At 38.8% G+C, this 26480-nt stretch overlaps 1 protein-coding gene across 8 annotated transcripts in view; it reads right to left on the bottom strand.

Moving 5' to 3' along the window:
- pde5ab (phosphodiesterase 5A, cGMP-specific, b) overlaps positions 1 to 26206 on the bottom strand; it is a 43236-nt gene extending 17030 nt beyond the window's left edge. For 2 of the 8 annotated variants that reach the window (XR_013787153.1, XM_079464792.1), the window contains exons 1-8: positions 25759 to 25877; positions 12079 to 12694; positions 9798 to 9887; positions 9509 to 9580; positions 9335 to 9424; positions 5959 to 6096; positions 2009 to 2076; positions 14 to 122 (exon numbers count right to left, since the gene is read on the bottom strand). Coding sequence is in view for 5 of the 8 variants with exons in the window: in XM_079464792.1 (XP_079320918.1) it covers positions 14 to 122; positions 2009 to 2076; positions 5959 to 6096; positions 9335 to 9424; positions 9509 to 9580; positions 9798 to 9887; positions 12079 to 12694; positions 25759 to 25763 (1188 nt within the window). In the remaining 3 variants the exon portion in view is untranslated. Of the gene's footprint in view, positions 1 to 13; positions 123 to 2008; positions 2077 to 5958; positions 6097 to 9334; positions 9425 to 9508; positions 9581 to 9797; positions 9888 to 12078; positions 12695 to 15237; positions 15336 to 15396; positions 15648 to 18561; positions 18674 to 25758; positions 25878 to 26170 lie in introns of those variants that run through there. The other 6 variants (XR_013787154.1, XM_079464793.1, XR_013787155.1 and 3 more) reach the window with 5 other exon arrangements.
- Positions 26207 to 26480: the final 274 nt, after the last annotated feature.

The following is a 26480-nucleotide window of genomic DNA, read 5'->3' as shown; positions in this document are numbered from 1 at the left end:
CCTGTGTACTCACTGTCCACGGAAACCTCTGGTCCTCTGTGACATCTGTGATGTTCAGCGGCTCCATAGTGTTCTTAACATACTGAGCGTACATGTAGTTAATCTTGTTGACGTCACATTCCCTGTAAAAGCAAAGATGTTTCAGCTCATCTTTATATAACCGTACATTAAAGCATACTCTATACATCAATAAGCATTATATTCAGCATATACTTAACAGCACTATACAGTACAGTACCATATAGCACTACACACAAAACATACACAGTATATAGAACTATACTTTACATATATAGTACTACATAGAACAATACATCATATGCAGTACTATATAGCACTACACACCATAAATGTACAATATATAATATGTAGCACTCTACACATGGCAGTATACATCATTAACGGCATAAGTAGTACTATACAGCACTTTACACTTAACTTTGAGAGTATATACTATACAGCACTATAAGTATATATGATATTGCCCTCTAGATATGTACAGCATATATTATAAGCCATCAAACATCATATATGGCATAATATACAGCATATTCTATATGGTAGTAAACATCATATGGCATTTACTATATGGCATATACAACAAAAACCCATAAACCATATTGCACTATAAATCATACACAATGGTTTTTGGCAGACCGTTTTAATTTCAATGTTTTAATTTTCGTAATGCATTGGGTCATAGAATTCGGGTCCTAAGGCAAAACCGATTGAGATTCACATTGCAAGTGTTCTTAACATGAGCCAAATACTGAAGCTACATGATTCCATTAGACTTTTAAATGAAATATTTCACATACAATTCTCTTTTGAGTCTTTTGAACAACTAAGAATAAATTGCTTGACTTGCAAACCCAAAAGAAATACGGTATATATAGACCGTTGCACACTTAGTAATGTTAATGTTGATGCAAGCATTAGGTTAATACCAAGGGGAAAACATGGGTCATGTCCCAAATCAAAACTGAAAGTGTCTATATGCAAAAACAGCACAGTTCAGAACCAAGGAAAATGGGTAAATAGTCTCCTTAAATCTGGACTTGACTACTGAAAAACTCCTATACACATTTCCAGATGAATAAACTGACTACTGGCTTACAACTACACAAACTATTCTGAAATTATATACGTTTTCAAGATACCTACTGTATACGCCATTGGATAAAAACGCATTTATAAAAGTGTTCATCCACAATGGCTTAAAAAGAAAACCGTAAGATAAAGCAAATGTGTTTGATTGAGAAACGCTGGCTGAGAAATGTTTTATGATTTACGGGTGAAAAGAACAAAGTGCATTCGCGCCGAGAATGAAATGTTCTCAGAGAAGCTACGAATCGCTTGATCAAAGGCACGGCTCTGTTTATTGATTCTGAGGAGAAAAGCATTGCCTCATAAAAACTTGTTGTCTTATTACGCACCTGATCAGCTCTTTTTACAAAGCAAGCAAGGTTACGGTACTGGACATTTTTAAAGCACATATGCGTTCAGGATTTGAGATAACTAGGGAAAGTGACGTCCCAGATATAAAACAATTTATAAACATATAAAATAGTTGTATTAAAGGGACAGTTCGCCCAACAATTTTACATGCTGTTCAAAACCTGTATATGACTCTTTCGAATGAAGTTTCATTTTGGGGTGTACTATTCTTTTATATATGGACAGTTTGTTTCGTATTGTACACTTTTAAAGTTTGTATTATTCTGGGGCTCGACATTAACGCTGCAACATTTTTTTTGGACTGCGCTACAAATAAAACCGTTCTGTCCTTAGAATAATAAGAACAGTTGCATTAGACAGAGCTGCGTGTTTGTGTGAATTGCGTTTGTTTGCAACAATCTATGACGCAGCACGCCGAGTCCATATAACTAGATGCGGAGTCCTGTTATTTAAATATGTCATCCGGATGTCCTGCGTGTCAGATTAACATACAGGTCCTACAATGCTTAATGTCAATGTTATATTTCCATTACATGTAGGTAAAGCCCACCTCTTTGAGAAATCCACAGATCCAGCGAGCTCCTCATATTCCATGTGAAACACACTGGAGAATGTGTTCTGTAACAGAGAAGAACAGCATTTACACACACCGTAGCTCTGTATTTACACAAGAAAACTCCTTCTCTTTAACATCATTACCGTCTGTGTAAACTCAACATGCAGTCACGCTTTAAAGGGTCATGTTTGTGCATTTCTGAAAGGCCTTGAATTTACACTTCACTAAAATGAAAGTTACACAATCAACAAAGGATTTATTGAGAGTTAAATTAACATCCCAGTCGTCTGTCACCTGCCACACGGATTCGACAGGATTGAGAGATGAAAACCGTATCCGTTACTCCTGACGTTTGGCATTTACGCATTTGGCAGACGTTGACCAAACTGTGGACTACATTGTATTTGTGTTTTTCCTGAGAACTGACGTTAGTATCGCCAACTTTCCCCAAAACCGTTTTCGCACACTTTTGAGGTGGATTGTGGGATTGGCAGCGGTGTGAAGGCGACTCACGCACATGAAATTCTATCATAAAACGATTCCATTACAAATAATATCATTATTTCAGTTATGAATTCTTCTACGTTTGCACCAGAGGCGCAGCATTTATGAACCGACCAGACAAACAACTTTAGAGGAGAAGTTATTTCAGGTGGTTTGCAAAGCTGAATATGTGGAACATTTTAGGCACAGAATGCACGGAGACGTCCAAAACACACACACACACACACACACACACACACAGTGAGGGATGGTGATGAGGGTCTTCTGGATGAGAGCTGCTCCTCATTACTGCAGGGCAGAATTCATCAGTTTATATAGAAATCTCTTCATGCTTTTATCTCTGTTCTGTGTCTCTTCTGAAGGACTTCACAGGCTCTTCCGGTTACACGTTCACTTTGATATCAACAGAAAGACAGAAAACCTTTAGCGGATGCATGGCAGCGGCCAATTGAAATTCCTCTTTTGTCCTTCACAATCTTCCGCAATTCATTACAGCTCAGATCACAGATGGCATTTGATCCGATGCGTTTCAGAGGTTTGCATTTTCAGTCCCCCAAAACGCAGTTTTCGTGTAAATGAACAGCCAAAACGCATAATTTTTTTTGTGTAAACGGCCTCTTAGATTTGATACCAATTTTTGGTTTCATAAAGTTTGTTTGAATAGTTATGATAACGCAATTCGGTACATGCAATATAAAAGAAATTCATACGATTGCTTTTTAGAACTTTGGCATTACAGAGACAAGAGAAGTCCGGATATATATACACATTATATATATATATATTTTAAATAACTCATCTGAAGAAAGAAAGTCATATACTGTATCTGGGACGGCATGAGGGCGAGTAAATGATAGGAGCATTTTCATTTTTAGGTTTCTTAAAAGTCGGCATTAAATAAAAAATGATCATTCTAATAGTTTCACACAGTGTTGCGGTGTTTATTATAAATGATTTATCCATGCATGTCATTCCATTTTTAAATGAATTTGCACTCGTAATCTTTAATCAAAAACGTAAACCTTCTCTGGCTTTCTTCGCTTCCTGTCACGAGAAATGGCACGAGGGCGGGGCTCCAACCACGCAAAGATTGCAAATATGCGTTAAAATCTTACAACTTTCAACGATACAATTTGTTCTCGTGGGTTGAAATCGATCGCCTCCAATTTTGTTCTCATATCAGAAGTATTTTCACTCGGGTATACATCGGAAAATAAATCACCGACTTTAAATGAATCTGAAATGTTAAAAATCAAACTGACAGCAAATTATATTACTGTAATATCTGCTTACAGAATTATCTTCTTGCATTTACAAAATTTGCTAAAATAATTATGATTGCTTTGACATCTCTATCTGCTTTAAGTCACACGCCCAGCTTTCATATTTATATCCACCTATTTTGTGACTTGCAGTGCATTACGAGCTACATGTGATCAGTATTTGTGTTTTCTGAGAATTGAGCTACAGAAACACTTATAGCGGATGCAAATCTTTCGTATGTGTGTGTGTGTGTTTGTTGTGGTTGTTTGTTTGGCAGGGGCACATGAGGACACACATCAAGTCTCTGCTGGTGACTCTATAATGGAAGCAAGTGTTCTCTCCGACTGAGCTACACAACACAGACCCTCTGTTCATTCTCTGGCACTGAAGTCAAATAATGTCATCTGTATTCTTTATACGGTGAAACTGAATTATCCTCAAAGCTAAACATGTGATCTGTATTACCCAATCACCATCATTCTTTAAATATGAAGACCAGCAGTAAAGCATCTGCAGGATTCTGTCCATAACATGTGATGAAATGTGATTAACAACTGAATTCTCTTAGACTGCATATCCTATGTGTTTGTTAAGACTGATTTGTTTGCACTGAACAAAATTATAAACGCAACACTTTTGTTTTTGACCCCATTTGTTATGAGCTGAACTCAAAGATCTAAGACTTTTTCAATGTACACAAAATGTCTATTTCTCTAAATCTGTGTTAGTGAGCGCTTCTCGTTTGTCGAGATAATCCATCCACCTCACAGGTGTGGCATATCAAGATGCTGATTGGACAGCACAGGTGTGCCTTAGGCTGACCACAATAAAAGGCCACTCTAAAATGTACAGGGGAGCCCGGGGGGTCCGGGGGGTCCGAAAACCAGTATCTGGTGTGACCACCATTTGCTTCACGCGGTGCAACACATCTCCTTCACATAGAGCTGATCAGGTTGTTGATTGTGGCCAATGGTTGTGCGAAGTACATCTGTAGATCTGTATAGTGTCACTAGACCCACAAACCCTTACGAAAAATAAGTATACATCAAGTTAATTTTATAAATGATTGAATATTAATTCTATTATTTATTAACAATTGTATACTAAGTATAGTCCACGTACCTATTAAAGTATCATTTGTGTAGTAAGTACTAGTACTAGCACTGTATACTAAACTGGGCCACTTTTAAGTGTACTTTAAGTGTAACGGTAATCTAGTCCATCGCTGCGTCCGAAACAGTACATACTGATTTAAATAAAGTGCCTACCTATCGACCGTTTAAAGTAAAAGGGATTTCTATATAGAATGTATGGGTGTGGTATGAATATATTTCGGACGTACTGCAGCCACCATGTTTTATTGTCATGTGACCCTTATGCTCTTTGACCTCTGACGTATTAACATCAACCTGTACCGTAATAGTGGGGGCTGCTCGATTATGACAAAAATCATAATCACGATTATTTTGGCCAATATTGAGATCCCGATTATTTAAAACGATTACTAACATAGAAAAAAAGAATGTAAATAAAAAATAAATGCACGGCTGAACCGTTTACCTCCATTAATCGTTTACCTCCATTATTTTGTTTTTGTAATAGTTGAAGGCCTTAACTGCCGATTACGATTCATTTTTGATCAATTGCACAGCCTTACCCAGGCGTCGGTACAAACATCATTTAATCACGAGAAATTCAATAATAGGTACTTACATTTAAAAAACAGACACCCGCATTGAAGTTTTCCGCAACATTTATTTGACTCAATTTGGAAATTTGACCGCTGCTCCACTCCTGTTGCATCATGGGATAGAGAAGTGTCCATCCAATGCACACTCACAAATCTTGGCGGAAGCAGTAGACTATCCGGGGATTTTTGACTTACTGTTTTGTGCATACTGAGGTTTTGGACTCATTCTTGCCTACTATAAAGTACGGAGGTACGCGATTTCAGACAGACGGTGTGTTTTTTCTGAGAGGTATATTTACTAAAGTATACTAAAGGCACACCGAAATACACTACCATACATTCTGCTATGAGTGTGATCCACACAAATGTTAATATGTGTTATTATAACAATAACACATAATGAAAATAGCCCACTAGATATTCTGAAAGCCAACGTCACAGTGAAATCAACTGTTTCCTTATTGTTTGAAATGAAAGTTGGTCTTACTGCTGTTTCGCGGTCAGAAATGAAGACGGTGCATCCCTGCGCCTGCATGAAAGATAAGATGGTTGCCACAGTTTTTCTCAGCAGGACCTCCAGTGACTGTTGCTCTTCAAAGATCAGACTCGCCAGATCCAACAACACCTACAACACAAAGCACAAAGCACAACACCGTCACCAAACTGCTGCACCAGCGTATTCACCCACAATGAACCGTTAGACGTCAGTCAAGTCAGCTTTATTTATATAGCGCTTTTGACAATTTTCATTGTTACAAAGCAGCTGTACAAGAAAACATTGACTATAAGCAAAACATAAAGTCAAAACACCGGTCAAATATCAGACACACTATAAAATCCTATATGCAGTGTTAATGAAATAAGACTATCAAATTCTAGCAGCCCCCCCGGCCAGGCAAAACAGTATGCAAACGGTGACGAGGAACCCAAAACTCCATTGGAGGAGAAGAAAACCTCAGAGGGAAACCAGGGGCCTCATTTATAAAGCTTGCCAGTTCCTGCGCAAAAGGTGGGATTTATAAAGAAAAACTTGACGTGAAAATATGCGCACCTCCACGCAAACTCTGACCCATGCGTACGCACATTTTAAAGAAAAAGCAGTTTGGCGATACTGATGGTGAGTTGAGGAACTGACTGTGGATAAAGGGAATTAACCCTTTGCAAAATGGCAAAATTAAGTTTGACATATTTCTATATTTACAATATTTACAAGTTGCTCATAGGTCCCAGTTACAACAAAAAATACAAACTAGAAAAATAGTTTGTTGAGACAAACTTTAAGTTGGCTTGAGAAAGCCGGACAAGAGAGTTTGAAGAAGTTTAAAGTAGTTTGATGTTTAAAGTAGGTTAAAGTTTGATAGATAGATGGATTAGTAAGAAAGAAAGAAAGATAGATAAGTTAGTTAGTTAGTTAGTTAGTTAGAAAGATAGATAGATTAGTAAGAAAGAAAGATAAGTTAGTTTGAAAAATAGATAGATTAGATAGATAGATAGATAGACAGACAGACAGACAGACAGACAGACAGACAGACAGACAGGCAGGCAGACAGGCAGACAGACAGGCAGACAGACAGACAGACAGACAGACAGATAGATGATAGATAGATAGATAGATTTAGAATGGTAGTTTAATTGAGTCTAGGGCTTCAGGGAGTTTTTAGATTTTAGTTTTTGGCTTGTACACTAATGGCCCACCGTAGTTTTGGCTCAATTTGAGCACTCTGCAATGTAAGTCTATGGGATTTTTATGATTTTTAATATTAATTTTTAATCAAATCAGTTTGAAAAGATATAGCACACCAAGTCCGAACAGTCTGAAGGTCTGACCCGAGTTTGGAGTTTGTAGAGTTAAAGCTCTAGGAGGAGTTACAGTTGAAAAATTTTGGGTCAGAAAAAGAAGAAAAAGAAGAAGAAGAGGAATAATAAGTTTACATAGGATTTCAGTAAATTGGCTTTCTCAAGCCAACTTAATAACATTAAATCACCATTATGGGTCCTAAAGATACATACATGCATGTTTAGTTTAAAGACATAAAAGGAACTATATGCTAAAAGTACGTACATTTTATTTCTTTCACTTCCATTCTTAAATGGATGTAGGCCTATCACTCATTATGTGATTAATGTGATAAGGTGTAAATGATTAAATCTGATCGCTGAAAACATAAATTGCCTACTGCAGCAACATTTAATGATGGATGCGCTTGCACTGCTGGAAGACTATGCCAATGGCAGACTTCGGAGGGAAAGAGTATTCAGGGACCGTGAGGATTTCCTAGCCCATGATGATGAGTGGCTAATAAGCCGCTTTAGATTTCCTAGAGCCATGATCTTGGATCTGTGTGCTGAACTTGGCCCAGCATTACAAAGACCAACAACACGGAACCGCGCCATCCCGGTACCAACCCAAGTACTTTCAGTTTTAGGATTTTTGGCAACCGGGACATATCAGCAGGAAATAGGCGACAGGTAACTAAGTGTACCTTTTTTTTTAAGCAAAACCTTAGTGATTTTACCATTCCTATTACTTTGTCATAGGTCTGGGATTTCACAGCCATCACTGAGCTCCTTTATGCCTGCAGTTTTGAAAGGGATTATTCAAATGACCAATCGATACATAAAGTTTCCTTACACTGTTGGAGGGCCAATATCAAAAGGCAATTTGCAGCAATGTCCGGTTTCCCAAATGTAATCGGCGCAATCGACTGCACTCATATTGCTCCATATGTAAAGGGCTCCATATGTAGATGAATTCATTTATGTGAATCGCAAACATGTGCATTCAAAAAATGTGCAAATTATATGTATATATAATTTCGCTTCTTGTCCTTGCTCTCCATTGCTGCCATGATTTTGTTTTTAAAACACACAAATTTCCTTGCTCCTTTAATATATGCATGGCTAATGAGGTAATTTGCATTGTCTATATATGGTTGAATGTGGGCGGTAAATGATTTTTTTTGCGTGCGCAAATTATCAGGTAGGCTGTGATTTATAAAGTGAAAATTGCGTGCAGGTGTGCGTACGCACGGTTTTATAAATCTGATTTTTTTTTGCGTACGCCATTTTTGGCTTTTGTGCGTACGTACACTTTTAGTAAGGTTCCTACGCACAGTTTTATAAATGAGGCCCCAGGCCTGACCAGGGGATACCAGATCCCCTCTGGCAAAAACTGCTGCCTCTGCACAAGCTCGACAGTGTGCGCACAACAAGGCAAAATAATAAAAAGTTAGATTTAAAATTATCATTAATAATCTAATAGCGACTGAAGTTTTGTAGAGTCGCCACGTCCTTCGTCCAGCATTTGTCAGGTCTGGGAATGGACTGCGTCCTGCCCGCTCTAGTAACCTTGGACTGCGTCCTGCCCGCTCTAGTAACCTTGGAACAATGAGACAAGACTGGCTGAGAGTAGAGTACTGTTCTGCACTCTTTGATGCTATAAATGCATCAGTTGTTATTGGAAGTGTCCCTGGTTCCGGTTGATCTAACTAGTGCAGCCTAGATCTTTGAAATATATATATTATGATAGTGTAGTGTATGCAAGATTAAAAAGATGCGTCTTTAGTCTAGATTTAAACTGACAGAGTGTGTCTGCCTCCCGGACAGTGCAGGGAAGACTGTTCCAAAGTTTAGGCGCTAGATAGGAAAAGGATCTGCCGCCTGCACTTGATTTTGAAATTCTAGGTATTACCAACTGACCTGACACCTGAGAGCGTAGTGCACGTGATGGACTATAATACGTAAGAAGTTCTCTCAAGTAGTGAGGAGCTAAACCATGCAACGCTTTATAGGTAATAAGCAAGATTGTAAAGTTTATGCGATGCTTTAAACTTTTCAGACGTGACGTGAAAGATTCAGCACACCTGGTTTCTTCTGTTCTCCAGCTGGGATGTTTCATAGAGCTGGGCGTTGTGCAGTACTATGCCGGAGAAAGCCAGGTACGAGGAAAATTCCTGTCGTGATGAAGCGTGACATTTACAGCAAGTGTAAAAAACATCTCTTAAAACACATAATAGAGTGAAAATCAGATTTCTCACCTTCTCGTCCTGCTCTGTGAATGAGCTGTTGACACCACATCTCTTATTGATCGCTTGTGCGACACCGACGACCTGCGGCACATCGAATAAAACATGAACTGAATAAAGCCTAGAAATGAAAATCAATCATTTAAGGTTTCATTAAGAGAACTCAACGGGTCTCTGTTTTAATGAACATATTTAAACATGTTGTGATTCATAGGGGTTTGGAATAATATGAGGTTAAGTAAAGTCATTTTAGGCATCGTGTTTGTGATACACTGTAGTCATGTTTACATTCATCTCTTACCTCATTTCTGTGGTTTTTTATAGGCATACACAAGATGCTCTGAGTCTTATAGCCTGTAATCTGGTCCACTTCTGCGTTAAAGCGCGGATCCTATTGAAAACACAGGAAAAATGACCATCAAATGACATAACAATCACACTGAAATGTTGAATGGAAATAATATGCGATATTCATATATCTTTTTTAATTTGATATATTTCATTGTTTTAAAATATATTTTAATATCATATTTTAGTATTTAAATCATCTGACGAGAGAGCCATGAGGGAACGGCTGGTGCAACGGTCTCACATCTCTCACGGAGGCGCTCCGGAAGCATAAGAGAGGAGCGACAACAGGGAAGGGCGAGAGAGGACCAGGCCTGGATTATATGTGATGTTTTATTGTGTTTGTATGGCATTTTACTTTTGTTTTGTTGTTTGTTTATTTCATTAAAAGTTGTTATATTCGCCGGTTCCTGTCTGCTTCCTTCCTTTTATTGAACCGTGTTACATGCGTCTTGGGGATATTTCACATTGTGTAACGATTACAGATTTCTAAATTATTTTATACAATTGTGTATTGTATTACACCTCATAATTTGACAATTCAAATAACTCCAGATGGGATAAATCATCCATCCTAAATTATTTCTCATTGTATTTTTTGTTTAAGTCAAAAATCGATCACAATATGGATGATACATGTCATATATTGAAAGAAAAACAACCCGGGAAGTGTCTATTGTTACTTTATTTTTAATAAAATAAAATGTATGCTCAGGCTGTGTCCTTTTAAAAATTCTTGAATCTCTACCTAAAAGAACCACTAAGGAAGAACTGCTGATTTTTAGACGTCATGAACACGGCTGGTTAGATGTGTTTTGAATATCAATATCAGATATCTGAACAATCTAAGATCTGCTAAAACCTCTAAAGCTGACTGAGATCCTCACTTTCATCTTTGATTCCTATATTTACTCTCTTTCTGTTCTCTAATCCTCATCGGTTTGCCGGGGAAAAAAACAATAAATCTAAATCAGAGCTAAAAATACCAGCATCATTATACAAACTGTTGGTTAGCAACTGAATTGCATAATGTCACTGAAATCAGATTAAAGACACACACCTCACCAGACTGAGTCTAGATTGCGTTTCTAAAGCAAGACTTTATCCAGACGTATTCATCACCCGGGAGGCTAGAATAAAACCCTAAATTGCATTTTAGTATCTTGAACCTTGTTAAAGTTACAGTATTTCCGGTACACATGACAAATAAACGTCCTACGTACCCGTACATATTAACAGTCTGAAGTTAGTCATAAGCAGATGTCTGTGTTTGTGATGGGACCAGCATACTACTCATGCTATTTCTACAATATGAAGTCTGTATACTGTCACAGGACCCAGGACAGTGTGATCTGTTTCATTCTAAACTTTACTAAACTGAATTTTCTGTCAAGTTTTCCAGACGGAGAGACAAATGGACAGAAAGCGACAAAAAGCTGCAGGCAGATGTCATGTAGACAGGCAGATGGATAGATAGGCAGGCAGACTGATAGACAGTGAGTTAGATAGAGAGGCAGACAAACAAACAGATTGATATGCAAATAGATAGACAGGAAGACTGACAGACAGATAGATATACAGTATAAGCAGACAGATATATATAAATAGACAGACAGACAGACAGACAGTTAAGCAGTTAAATATACACACATGTTGATTGACAGGAAGACAGACAAAAAGACATGTATTGTGATACACAGGGGGTTCGATGGACAGACAGGCAGAAAGACAGATATTTAGATAGAAAGGGAGACAAACATACAGATAGATAGACATGTAAATAGATAGACACACAGGTAGACTAATATACAGACAGACAGACATACAGGCTGACAAGCAGACAGGCTGACAGACATAAAGAGATAAAGACATAGAGACAGACAGACAGACATGTAGTAGAGAGGAAAAAAGATAGACAGACATATAGGCAGACAGATAGATAGAAAGTTAAATATACAGGCAGGTAGATAGAGAAAAAGACAGACATATAGACATGTAGATAGAGTTAGACAGAAAAACAGACATACAGAAAGACATGTATTGTAGAGAGACAGAGAGTTAGACAGGCAGACAGACAGACAGGTAGATAGGTACAGTAGACAAATAGGTAGACAGGCAGGCAGGTAGGTAGAGAGACAGATTTTTCATATATCTTAATGTGAAAACGGTAAAGGTCAGTGTTGCATGCGACAGCAGGTCAAAACACACACAGATAAAACAACCCGAAGCCCCACCTCATATGCATTCTTAATGTTGAGAGGCTCTCCCGTGGCCGCCACATATCCCACAATGCCTTTGCTCCATTCCAGACGAATGCAGTTGTTGGAGGCCTCCTCCAGTGTGGTTCCTTCAGCGACATCAAAGAGTTGGCTGACCAAAAACTTCCTGTTGGAACTGTCCTCACAGACCAAAAACAAGGAGTAACGGTCCGCTGCGATCAACTCATGAGTGTGTAAGAAGATCTTGTGACAGAGAGCGGTGAGGTCCAGATGGCTGGAGACATCCCGTACGAGCTCCAGCAGACGGGCACAGCGGTCTTCACCCGTATCCAGACCCCCTCCGCCCGAGCCCGTCCGCTGGGAGGTGGGAGGAGGCATCTCCACCTTCTCTGTGTCACTCAGAAAAGTGAGCGCACCCTCCGCGTCTTTCACCACGATGGGACGAAGCGGTCTATCAAACTCAGATGCCGAGATCTTTCGCGTCGGGGTTGACGGTGTCGGGCTGGGAGACGGTGCATCAGATGGGCCCAGCGTATGGAGGACCGTTAAGGGTTCAGATGGGCCTTTCGTTCCTTCTCGAGACGGCTGGATGCAGTGAACGCGCTCAGCAAACCAGGCGTTCACCATTTCCCTTAAAAAGGCATGAAGGCAAAAACATGAGAAATGACTTTATATGAGAGGAGATCAATTTAAGGCACCTTCTACGAACACATGTTTCCAAATGTTGCCAAAAACCTCTGTAATGGCTTTTATTGAGCAAACGCTGTCCGTGCGCCTATAAAAATCAATGAAATGTTTACAATAAAAGCAGAGCGGTCAAACGTTACCATCTCTTTAGTCAAGCCCGTAGGCCGGGGGGGTTCGGGTGGTTCGAACGAACCCCCCCTCACTGCCAAAGGTCCCGAATTTAAGTCGTTTTTTTTTTATGTGATTATTGTCATCATTGTTTTAATCAATGCTTGTGACAAATTTCTGGGTTGCTGTTTCAAATTAATATGATTATTATTGCAGGACGCTTGTGTGTGTGTGCGTGCGCAGACAGAGAGAGTTCTGGCAATACACTTTTCAAAGCAACGTGAAGAAGCATCGCCTCTGAATGATGCGGGGGGAGGTGTTATATATATATATATATATATATATATATATATATATGAATGTGGCCTGCCCACAGATTTGGACCGGCCCTCTGAACAATGCCTTATAGTGTGCTCACACCAAACACGAATGAAGCGTTAAGCGAGAGTGATTGACATGTTAAGTCAATGCAAAGATGTGATGACCTACTTGCGGCGCGATTCGCGCGAATGACGCTGAGTTGAAAAATCTGAACTTTGGCGAAAATTCGCGCAGCGTTAACCAATCAGGAGCTTGCTCTAGTAGGGCCGTGAGCCAGCGTCAGAATATTGGCTTTCAGACCGAAATTACTCTAAGTTACTCACATAGCCTAATAATTTGTTAAATTCATAACGTACCATTGCGATAGCACTTACAAGCGAACCATCTGAAAATTTCAGAGAGACGACAAAATGGCCAAGCGGTTGGGAAAGAGAAAGGTTAATTAATATGCATTAGAAAATGTTTTGAATTTGAGTAGCACTAAACTATTAACTATTAATAAACTATTATACCATTAGGAGGCATAATAAATACATTTCAAATCATAATTAAATCTCCACAATAATTCAAGTAGTACCTCCGGCCCATGTAATTTTCTGTTACAAACCGACCCGGCCCCCCATTAAAGACAGAGAGAATTATGTGGCCCTTGCAGAAAAAAGGTTGGGTACCCCTGGTCTACAATATAATAACGTAGCGTAATTATAATAATAAAACATAGCAAAGAGCCATTGACAGAGAGTCAAGAAATTATGATTAGAAGAAGTATTATTAATATTTCAGTAAAGTAAATTAAATCTATTCTGTTGTTAGTGTGGTCTTTAAACTTATGAACTGTGTATGGACTGACAAAAGTGTTACACGAGGAAGCAATTTGACATCAATGCAATAAATATTTTAGGAGCATCAAAAAGCGTGCTGGTTAAGATACCAGCAGACAAGCTAATCCAGCAGAAATTAGTGCATAAAAGGTCACCAAAATGAAGTATTTGAACCTCATAATTAAATACAAAAGGAGGAGAAAACTGCAAAAAGGTCCACTTTTTGAAAAAAATAACCTCCCCTTTCAACTGTCTGGCTACGGACCTGTTAGTCTCTAAAACATCAAATAAATAACATTCACCTTGAAACCCACCACATACAGTAACTAATGCAAAAGAGACACATATTCTTTAAAACTATCAAATATAAAGTCCACTTTGGAACCGACGTCTTCACCATTTATTCAAATATTTTATTGAAGACGCATTAAACATTATGTGTGTTAGTTGTGTTTGATGTGTAAACCGCAACTCAGCTAGCTTTGAGAAAGAATTAGCAAAACAATCTTTATTGAGTCAAAAGTCTGACTGATGTAGTCAAAAACAAGAGAACCTCCACAATATATTACTAACTGATAAAACTGATCATGTTTAATTTATTTACTGCTATTTACTGAGCTTTTTGTTTTTCTATGCATATCTTTATTTAGAATAAAAAAGTCAAATAAATACCTTAAAAGTAGGGCTGTCAAACGATTAATCGTGATTAATCGTAGCTAAAATAAAACGTTGTGTTTACATAAATGATGTCTGTGTACTGTGAATATTAATTATGTATGACATTGTATGACATTTTGATTGAATCTGAGGGGGCATTTAAAGCTAATCTTGTACAAATACGCCCTTCGTACATCACTTTTAAGCACTAAATCTATGCATGGACTGTTTGACTATAACTTGACCATGTTATATATAAACATTACATTATATTATTATATAGTGCATAATCTCTTGTGTTAGATGAATGAATCGTACAATGGATCAGACTCGAACACAGTCAAATCCACGGGATCAACCCACAGCTTCATTGTGTGAATGAAACATGAAAGAACTGCACACATGTAACATCATGACGCGATTAACTCTCTTCAATATGCGTTAGTTGTACAAACACAACACTGCTTAGACTGAATATCTCTGTAAACTCAGACTGACAGAAGTAAGTTAAACCTCACACATTACTAAACAAAACACGACAAACTGCTTAAAAAAACCAAACAAAGCTGAAAATAATCACAGACGTCCGATGAGCCGCAGCTCCTCACACAGATGAAGTTTAACGCACTGCAGTGCGCAGCGGTCGCGGTATCTGCGGGGTTTATATCGCATCTGTGTCTTCTCGATATCTCTAACTTAACTCTTACATGAATTTAATTCACTTTCATATCGGACTTACCGAGACGCCTTTCGGACAAAGTACGAATGCGTGAACTGGAGATTGTCGTCGAGCCAAGCCTCCATCATCCTTTCACTCTCCGACGGATAAACCTCCATAATCGATTAAAATAAACGAACCGGTAAATCGCACGAGTCTGATCGCGTTTGACTGAGGTCATTCACATCTCAACATCCACACTCACTGACCACCAAACAGCCCACGACCAACACTGACTGCGATCATTCACAATTTCTGACTGACTGACTCTCTCACCCACTTCTCTCTCTCTCTCTCTCTCTCTCTCTCTCTCTCTCTCTCTCTCTCTCTCTCACCCACTTACTCTCTCTCTCACTCTCTCTCCGTCTCTCTCTCACCCACTTTCTCTCTCTCTCTCTCCGTCTCTCTCTCACTCTCTCTCCGTCTCTCTCTCTCTCTCTCTCTCTCTCTCTCTCTCTCTCTCTCTCTCTCTCTGTCTCTGTCTCTCTCTCTCTCTCTCTCTCTCTCTCTCTCTCTCTCTCTCTCTCTCTCACCCACTTACTCTCTCTCTCTATGTCTCTCACTCTCTCACCCACTTACTCTCTCTCTCTATGTCTCTCACCCACTTACTCTCTCTCTCTCTCTCTCTCTCTCTCTCTCTCTCTCTCTCTCTCTCTCTCTCTCACCCACTTACTCTCTCTCGCGCTCTCTCTCACCCACTTACTCTCTCTCGCGCTCTCTCTCTCTCACTCTCTCACCCAATAACTCTCTCTCTCTCACTCTCTCACCCACTTACTCTCTCTCGCGCTCTCTCTCTCTGTCTCTCACTCTCTCACCCAATAACTCTCTCTCTCTCTCTCTCTCTCGCGCTCTCTCTCAGCCACTTACTCTCTCTCGCGCTCTCTCTCTCTCTCTCTCTCTCAGCCACTTACTCTCTCTCGCGCTCTCTCTCAGCCACTTACTCTCTCTCGCGCTCTCTCTCTCTCTCTCTCTCTCTCTCTCAGCCACTTACTCTCTCTCGCGCTCTCTATCTCTCTATCTCTCACTCTCTCACCCAATAACTCTCTCTCTCTCACTCTCTCACCCACTTACTCTCTCTCGCGCTCTCTCTCTCTGTCTCTCACTCTCTCACCCAATAACTCTCTCTCTCTCACTCTCTCACCCACTTACTCTCTCTCGCTCTGTCTCTCTCTCTCTCTCACCCAATAACTCTCTCTCTCTCTCTATGTCTCTCACTCTCTCACCCAATAACTCTCTCTCTCTCTATGTCTCTCACTCTCTCACCCAATAACTCTCTCTCTCTCTCTCTCTCTCTCTCTCTCTCTCTCTCTCTCTCACTCTCTCACCCAATAACTCTATCTCTCTCTCTCTCTCTCCCACTTACTCTCTCACTCACATGATTATAACAAGACAACATCCATGTTATTTGTCTAAAAATTGGGACATGCAGAAGCCTTACCAGCCATCCTTCCCTTTGAACTTTTTTTGTTAACCTATGGCCTAATATTGAATACCCCCGGGCACAGCCCTGCCGGCCCCCATCACTACCCCATCTCAGTAGACGGCGGTGTAACTTTACCAGCAGATGGTGTGTCTTTCTCTCCAGAGAGATGAAGATACCGCTGAAGGCATATGTGCTCTCCGGAGAACAAATGTGAGTATAGAGGGTGGCCTGAGCTAATGTCATCCTCTGGGGAGAATATATGTCACTTAGAGTAAACCGTATTGGAGAACGCTTCAATAAAACATTGTTCTCGTATTTTTTAGCCCATTCATCAACGGCTGACCGCCATTTGGCAAACCAACGAAGTTTCCACTATCTTTCCGAGGAAGATCACGTCAGGACATGTTGGGCTGGGATTCTTTGCACTTTTCTGCAGGACTCATCCCGGACCTCCGAGCGTCGTTTGTCACGGTGTCATCGGCTCTATGTGCATTTGGACATACAATGTCAGCGAGTTGTCCTAAAACACTGTCCAGACGTGGTCACTCAAGTCACCCTTAGCTAAACTCCTCGGTTCGCCTTTCAGTCATAAGTCAAACAACATGGCATGATTCCCGCGTTATATTAAACAGCTCAGCCGCTATTATAAACCCGTACATCGGATAACGGTGGAGGTCACATAAAATCCCACAGTGGAAACAATTTTGAGTGCTTGGATGAAGCCTTATTTATTAATTCCAGGTTGAAGGTATTGGGGTCAAACAGAGGTTGAAACATGAACCTTAAACTTTCCACCATAAAACACAATTTGTCATGATTTTGTTTGACCTGAAGCACAAAGTCTGGTCCACTCTGGTGCTTTAACCTCCCACCCAGACAAACACACATTTGAGTGACGTGTGACAAGACCAATCGCAATTCACTTCCTCTTCAACAGACCAGATTTGGTATATTTACCAACCCGGCAGAAATTCTGGATTTGGTAACATTCAAACATTATTGTTTGATTAAGTTGCATGAAAACAATACAAGTATTTATTAAAATTAAAGTTCCAAAATGTATTTGAGGTGGAAAATATCCTAAATCCGAACGCAGCCTAAAAATCGCGTATTACTAACGTTTTTTTAATTCACAGCTCTGGAAAAAACTTAAGAGACAACTCCGAATTTGCCTTTAATCGAGTTTTTTAAGATTTCTTTGTTACGTACATACTGTAAGTATGATATATAGTGAAATGCTGTCATACTCGTCCCACGGTATGCCATAAAATCATATACACAATAAAATAATAAAAATACAGACTATGAAATGAATATTACAAGATTATGAAAATTACGATAAATTAAGCTGTAAAATGTTGAGAAAATAAAACTAAACTTAAATCCTTAAGATGTTGATTTTGCTTAACTGTTTTAAGTGAAAAAAATAAGGACTTGTTTTCTTTGAGGTCTGAAAACATACGTATTTTGTTATTTTAAACATTTTGTCTAGTTTCAATTTCTTCCAATGCAAATAAAAAATATTTTATTTGTAATTTGGGAGAAATTTTGTTAGTGGTTCACAGAATTAAACAATTATTTGACTCAAACAAATCGCTCTAAATGAATTTGGTGGTCTCTTATTTTCTTCCAGAGCTGTATCTGTAATCTCATACATTTATCATGCCAACATAACTTTAACAGAGACGACCAAAGATGCACAAATCTCCATCATTCTCTGTTCAAACATCACATGTCATGCACATCAAGACATCAGATGTTACCTCCGGCACGCACAGAAATCTCCATCACATCACATCTCCTCTGGAGACCAGCGAGAGGTCCAGAGTAACGGACTGCGAAGAAAATACCACAGCGGATGAAAAATCCAAGAGTGAGCGTTTCTAACCTCGTGTGTGTTTAATAATCTTTCTCCCTCTCTCTGTTTCTTTCTTCCTGTGGATGAGAAAACGCAGAGCTTCCCTGGTAAACATCACAAGAGGGTCCAGCAGGACAAGGAATAAACACAGAAGAAAGTGTGACGGGGTGGGATGGAGGTGAGGGGGGTGTTTGCGGATATATGCAGGTTGTTTTGCAAGATTATTGTACCACAGAGTCTGAGCTGAGTTCATCTCCGCTCACAAAGCGCTGCTGTAAAGTGTCTTCAATAACCGGGAGAGAAAATCTTAAATGTGAGAATACATTTGCATCGCCAATTAACTTAAACAAAACAGCATCATGTAAATGAGCTCATCTAGTCTTATGATGTCTGATGTCTGTATTTGCTGTCAAGGATATGAAAATGCCATCTTTCTTTTGCCAGACGCATATGGTGATTGTGATCTGCTCTCAGTTCATATTATATTCCAGTACAGCCGCAAAACATTAAAGAATTAAAGAAAACAAAAAAATTAAGACCCCTGAATTCAATCATTTCTCGATGTATTGTGGTCATTTCAGTCCGCACTCTTAAAAATAAAGGTGTTTAAAAAAAGTTCTTCACAGTGATGCTATAGAAGAACCATTTTGTTTCCACAAAGAACCATTTAGTCAAAGGTTTTTTAAAGAACCATCTCTGTCTTACCTTTTTATAGTCTGAAGCACCTTTTTTTCCACTTATGAAAACAAAGGTCCTTCAGATGTTAAAGGGGTGGTGCAACGGTGTGTCATGCATTCTGACTTCTTTACACTGTTAAACGTGTTGTCTTCTGATGCTTGGCATGGTCATCTTGTCAAAAAACAAGTTGGACGTATGACGTTTTTTCTGTGCTGGATACACTCCCCCAGCGTTCGTACTGGTTTCGGAAAGTTTTTTCGAACATGAAAAATCGTTATGTAACAACTTTTCTTAGTCCCTTATTGGACAATTCTCCCGGAAAAGCACGAGGCACGCCCACGCATCAACCATGGAGAGCTGGACACGGAGCATGTGCACAAGTCACTTTCACTATATATAATCAAATACAGCTGTATTTGTCTTTTATAAATGTGATCAAACTAAAGACTGCAGATATTTATATTACATTTACATTTATCAGACGCTTTTATCCAAAGCGACTTACAAAGAGTTCAGGGAGCAATAAGCGATACGACATACAAACAGGTGCTAATACAAAGATACTATTATTTGAAGGGTGCGATACTATTCTGTAAGTACTCAAGATTAACATGAGATATACAGAAACTGTCCGAGTTATGGCCACTTTAAAGGTTCTTCATGGAAACATTTAGACAAAAAAAGGTTATTCTATGGCATCATGAAGCACCTATAATTTTGTCTGTTGAATTCATTGAATTATCTCATAAGTGACAAAGTCAGCAACGTGAAAGACGGACAAAACACATGAAAACTAATAAAAGTCCAGGTTATAAAAGTTATTTTTGATCTTTTCCTAAATGCACGTAGAAAGATTTCTGTTGTGTTGCTTAAAAGAGAATCTGAACTTGTCTTCATTGCAGTATCTGAGGTCTGAATAAATACGTTTTCATTTTCTGCAAATAAATGCAAAAATAAACAATATTTTTATTTGAAATTATTGTTAGTAGTTCACAGAATGATATAAATCCTTTAAATAGAAAATTCAGAAAAACTACCGCAGTAATGCTTAATATTGCTCCAATGCCATGTAATTCTAATGTAATATTTAATCTGCTATAGCAATTTTATCAGCAAGGTTTGAATAAAAAATGAATTACAAAACTATCATAACTGTTTCCCAATACACAACTTTGCCATATTAGCAATAAAATGTTGTAACACCGTGTCTACACCGGACACGGCGCGATGCGACGCAACAAGAGACAATAATCGCATTAGAACCCATTATAATTTGACATTTTTTCCACACCGTCTTTTGTAAGATGCTCGTCTACATGACAAAAATACAGATCATGTACACATACAGTACATTCATTACAGCATCACTGAAACTATAACTTTTCACGCTTTCAACTTTTTATACAAAATATAAACCACAAACATCTGTGTGCACATGCAGCACACACACAAACCATGTAATGATGGTTGTTAACTCCTGATATCACATCCTCAATTACCCCTGTGATTTATAAATCTATTAAAACAGCTGCATTATAGGCTATAAAACAGGTCTGTGCTGCTAAGATGGACATCTGGAAATCATATTAGGACCTAAACATAACAACAAAGTTTAACATGCCATCTTCATTATCAATTACCACGATGTGAAACAATGAATTTCAATATTGCATCCTTTATTGAAAAAAAGTACACTTCCATAACGTATTTAAAGTGCTCTATTTCTGTGTGTACTCATTTTGACCTTAAAGGGCAACTTCATGTTATTTTTTACTCGCCCACATGACGTTAAACATGTTTAGAAAACTTCCGGCGTCTTCGGAGCACAAATGAAGATATTTGGGTGACACCCGAGAGATTTCCAGGCCTCCTCATAGACATCATGGTGTCAGTTTTTGCCAAGGTCCAGAAAAGCACTAAAGACATCAATAAATTGATCCATCCACGTAGAGTGGCTATAGGTTGAATTTTTGGGAGCGACGAGAATGTTTTATGTGCGAAAGACAAATCAAAATACAGACTTTAACGGCTATTTTCCCCTCTGTCTTGTCATTGTACGGCGTGCGTTCATGAGAGCACTTCGTCTTCTTCTTGGACGAGGGCACTTTGATGCATGCGTATTAGGTTTGTGGGCTTGACCCTATTGGACACCGGCGCTCTGACTCACAAAGCAGAAAAGTGCTCTCGTCCAAGAAGAAGAAGAAGAAGTGCTCTCATGAACACGCTGGATGTCTCCTAAATATCTTCATTTATGCTCTGAAGACGCCAGAAGTTCTCTTAACATGTTTAACGTTGTGTGGGTGAGTAAAAAGAAATCACACAAAGTTGATTATTGGGTGAACTTCCAGTTTAATGTAAATGAATGGACACCATGAATATGAACAAATTTGTGCTACAAATGTATTTAAAAAATGTATTTAGTTACCACTTGTATTACACTTGAACCCATCTTTGTATGAAAGTGGTAACAAAATAAATGTTTTAAATACTTAAATTGTATGTTAAAAGCACATTATAGTTCATATTCATGGTGTCTCAAAGTAGCACAGTTGAGTCCACGTAGATGTTTTTAAGATTATCTCAAGTAGTAATAAAGAAGATTTTTTTTGTACATTAGGTACATTATGGAAGTGTTCTTCTTTCACCAAGTGATTTTTTTTGTAAAGTTCATGTCTTCCAGATTCATGCGAATGAGCGACATCCTAAAATAGATGAGTTCCGGTGAGATCAGGTTGAGTAAACGCAGTTTACAGTGTACATTTGCCTACTTATAATATTGAAAATGTTAATTTTTAAAAGAATGAACACAGGATAACAAAAAAGAAAGAAAGCAGACAGAAGGTTGTTTATGTACACTATAGCGTGCAGGTATTCCTCTGTGTGTTCAATGGGTGGAAACTGTCGATGGAAAGAACAGAAGAGTCATTTCACGGTTCTAAGACACTCTTGATTTCCCTCCGGCAGCGTCCAACATTTCTGTCAAACCCCATGAGTGTTCTGTATGTTGATGTTGTTTTTTAGCTGTGAGAGGTTTTGTTTGTTCTTACTGTACGTGTCATTAATGTCAACATAACATTTGCATGAATGAACAAAGACAATAGGCCTCCACAAGACTTTTGCGAAAGTAATATAACTTTGAAAGGGATAATCGTGATATTGCAGGCAGAGAAGAAAGCGATTGAAATCAAATAAAATATCAAAGCCGGACGAATACGAGGCGCAAAATCTGTCTGGTTATAAGCATTCTTCCAAATATCATTCTCTGTATCCATCAGAACAAAGACATTAAAACAGATTCGGAACGACTCGAAGGTCATTAAATGACGACAGAATTTTCATTTTTGGGTGAAGAATCCCTTTAAAAATGCAAAGCAGAGAGTCCCTTCAACATCTAGAGTCACTTTAGGTCCCATTACTATTGTAAAACATCCAAAGATCATGACAATGACTAATTCTTATTATGAAAGGTTATATTTAGCCGTGTCCCACATTCTACGCACAACCCTGTTTGCAACTCTTTTAGAAAAAATACAACGGTACATTGTGCCAACAAATATCCTGTTTACACTTGAGACAGCGTTGAAAGGGATTATAAGGTCTGAGAAAAACATCGATCAAGCCTGGTGTGTGGCTGAAGAACAGAGTCTCTCGGTGGTTCCTTCTGCTCAAGGACCATAATGGATTCATGCTCTTACAAGTCAAGAGGAGCTGATCTTAAAATAAATCATGTTGAAGCATTGACCCAGACTTCAGTTACACCGTGATCTACATGTGGATAGATTTGCAATCTTTCTCTTAATTTGAGGCTATGAAAAATTCCTACGTTTTTCATTGACATGATAGATTCACTAGTGTTGTAGATGAGACCACCGAGACCAAAACTGAGACCAGAGGCTGTCGAGACCAAGACAAGAGCGAGTCTCTTGGGTGATTTATTGTGCAGAAATATATGTGTAGGATGTTTTATGTTCCAAGTTTTATCACCCACCTACTATAACATATTAACATGATTGTGCAGGTAAAAGTTCCCACGACTAAACATAAAAACAACGGTAAGAACCAAAGATTAAGTCTGTGACAGTCAACAAAACATTCACAGACTTAATAAGTTACATCGTTTTTGTATCTAATCAATATTACATCAGACGTTATAAGATTTATCAAAAAGATCTCATGCAAGTTTGCAACCACATCTCGGATATTGTGGGCCTTTGTGTGCATTCATTTTGTTGATGGATTTCTTTAAGTACCATAAGAATCAAACAAGGAGCAAGTGGTGAATGCTTTTATAGCCAGAAGTGAATTGAAATTAAATCCTGAGACCACCAAGTCTGAGACCAAGACAAGACCGAAACCATCAAAACCGAGACCGGTCTTCACTACGACAACACTAAGATTCACTGTTTATAATGATGATTAACACTACACGTGTGTCAGATTGGGTACAGATTGGATGAAACACCCAAATCTAGTCAAACTAAAAAAAGGGTAAAAATCCCAAAACATATAATGGGATTTCTGGGAGAACCTGGACATACTTGTTTCTATGACAAACATGTACAAATTATGTTAGATTTGTTTCTCTTGAGCGCAAGTGTTTCCAGCACTTTGAGCTTGAACTCTTAACAATAAATATTTGGAAGCCGAGGAATCAATCGTTTTAAAGTTTCTATCAACAAAGCTACTCTCAGGAAAGTGTTTCCTCATCCCTTCATGCTGTTATTTTTAGAACGAGGCCTTTGGAATAACTCCTGCCTAGAAATGGACATTTAAGATCAACAGAATGAGAACTTGGCTCTGTATCTCTTCCCCCCTGCGGGAATTTGTGACTTAAACAAGTACAGAGAGACAAAAGTCCCTTCAGTGCATGGAGAAGAAACAGAATGCTCTCTTTATACTCCTTTAGTGATATAAAATACACACGGGTTTCTCTTTCGTGTGGCAGGAACATGTTTTGCCTGAAGGACATCGGGCACATGCAGCAACACTTGACAAAAAATGACTTCGAGAGAACTTATGTGCCATAACAGACCTAAAAAGTCACTTGATGCTTGACGAGTTATAATGTTAAAAACAATGTTATAATACAAATATAAAATAAAAGAATCACCCATACACTTCCACAACTCAATCTTATAAGAATCGATCACAACCATAGACTGTATTCAATCTCAACTTAACCACTTAAAGGAGTAGTTCACCTTCAAAATGAAAAAAGAAGATATTTTGAAGAATCTCACTTGGATGTGCTGTTCTGTTACCAACATTGTTCAAAATATCTTCTTTTGTGTTCTGCAGGAGAAAGAAAGTCATACAGGTTTGAAATGACGAGAGGGAGAGTGAATGATGACAGAATTTTCTTTTTGAAAGTGAACTGCTCCTTTAACCGAAGCTGATAAAGTCTTGAATGACTGACATTCCTTAAACACGTTTCCTTTGCATTTCCATTGAAAGCTCAATAAAGCAAATAAAAACAACCTTTCAATATCATTACTGTTTTGTTTCAAGCATGCAAATATATTCCAGGTCTAACCGATTGTGTAATTCTCTGTTTATGAACAATGATACATGTCATCTTCATGTTGTCTCTGACACTCTATTAAAAGTATTAAACATGAACTCCGGAAAGAAATCTTACAGCACGCTTATTTACGGTGAAGTATAAAAACTAAACTAAAGGGAGTAGAGAAAAAAATCATAATTTGTAATCACTGACAGGTCAGAAATTAGCCATTCAATCACATTCTTACATAACCCAACAAACCCCAGCAAAGAAAAACCTGTTTTAAGAACGTTTTCCTGACAATACCATTGCGGTACAAAGATGTAAAGTAAAATGTACACGTTCCACACACAATGTCAAAATTAGCATTGGAAAACATCGGCATATAAGTTTGATGTAATGCTCTAATAACATTTTTGGTAACTTGGCCTGGGTAAAATGACTAATGTACCAGCTTTTTAATATTTCATGTTCTTAGTGGAATGTTTAATTTAATGTTATTTTTAATTTTATTTCCGTCCTCACCACCCTACTGTAGGTTTGGGATCGATCATAAAGGCATAAAGGACAATGTCCAAAAACAGCTTCATGGTTTGACCAACACACGCACTGTCGTTGAAATACACTGAACTCGAGCGAAAGAGAAAATACAACCCCACCGTGACTGGGACAGAACGAGGACATTATAAATCAAACAAACATAAATCTGTTGTGTTGACACCGAGACCTGTTGGAAACTCTCATACGCATTCTAAGAATCATAAACAGAAACATCTTTGTTTCCCGACAGGGACGAAATGGACCGAGGTCGCAGCTAACAAACCATAAGCACCGATGTCAGACTGATGTCAAGAGCTGTCAATCACCTGACAACAGCGCTGGAACCTCCTCCCTGCTCATATATGATTTACATCAACTCACCCCATCGTGAGTCTTCAAAAGATGTTCTCTCTCTTTCTCTCGAATGCAAAAGTGTATCTTTTATTCCTCCCCGTCTCTCTCCTCTCTGGTGAACCGGCTTTTATTTATGTCCTTTTTTGGGGTTGGAGAAGGAGAGCACTTACAGAGCATTACATTACTGCCCCCTCTCTCTCTCTCTCTCTCTCTCTCTCATCCCACAGCAACCAGATGATAACATGATCACACGCAGGTGAAATAAGAAAGTTTTCAAGTTCACTTTTCCAGCACGCAAACACACACCATCATTAAGAGTCCTCGAGGGCTCTGTAAATACAGGAACAACTCGTGCCGAATGAGTTCAACAAATCCAGGTAACTAGACTCTGGGGTGCAGCAGTCCTGGTAAACATGCACGGAGAAAAACAGACCGAGACCTGATTCTCTGGAGACCGGCGGTGTGAGCGGGACTCCTCAGGTGTTCCTCGAGCTCGACCGGTAGAGCCTTGTGTCACCGGGGCCATGGGTTTGATTCCCAGGAACACACAAGCTGAAAACAACACGGACAGACGTAGCAAAACCAGCCATCTGATCAGCAGCGATCGACTCTATAGACGAATGTATACAAGACACAATTCATAAGGAAACCAGAAATACACAGAATCAGACATTGTACAAACATAAAAAGAGCCAGAAAGGATTTAAAACAAAGTATATTTGTCTTTGTTGGGGTGTAAAATTCATTAT

This window comes from Barbatula barbatula, assembly GCF_947034865.1.
Source record: "Barbatula barbatula genome assembly, chromosome: 1".
Classification (NCBI taxonomy): domain Eukaryota; kingdom Metazoa; phylum Chordata; class Actinopteri; order Cypriniformes; family Nemacheilidae; genus Barbatula; species Barbatula barbatula.
This window is presented reverse-complemented; position numbering and strand designations above follow the sequence as displayed.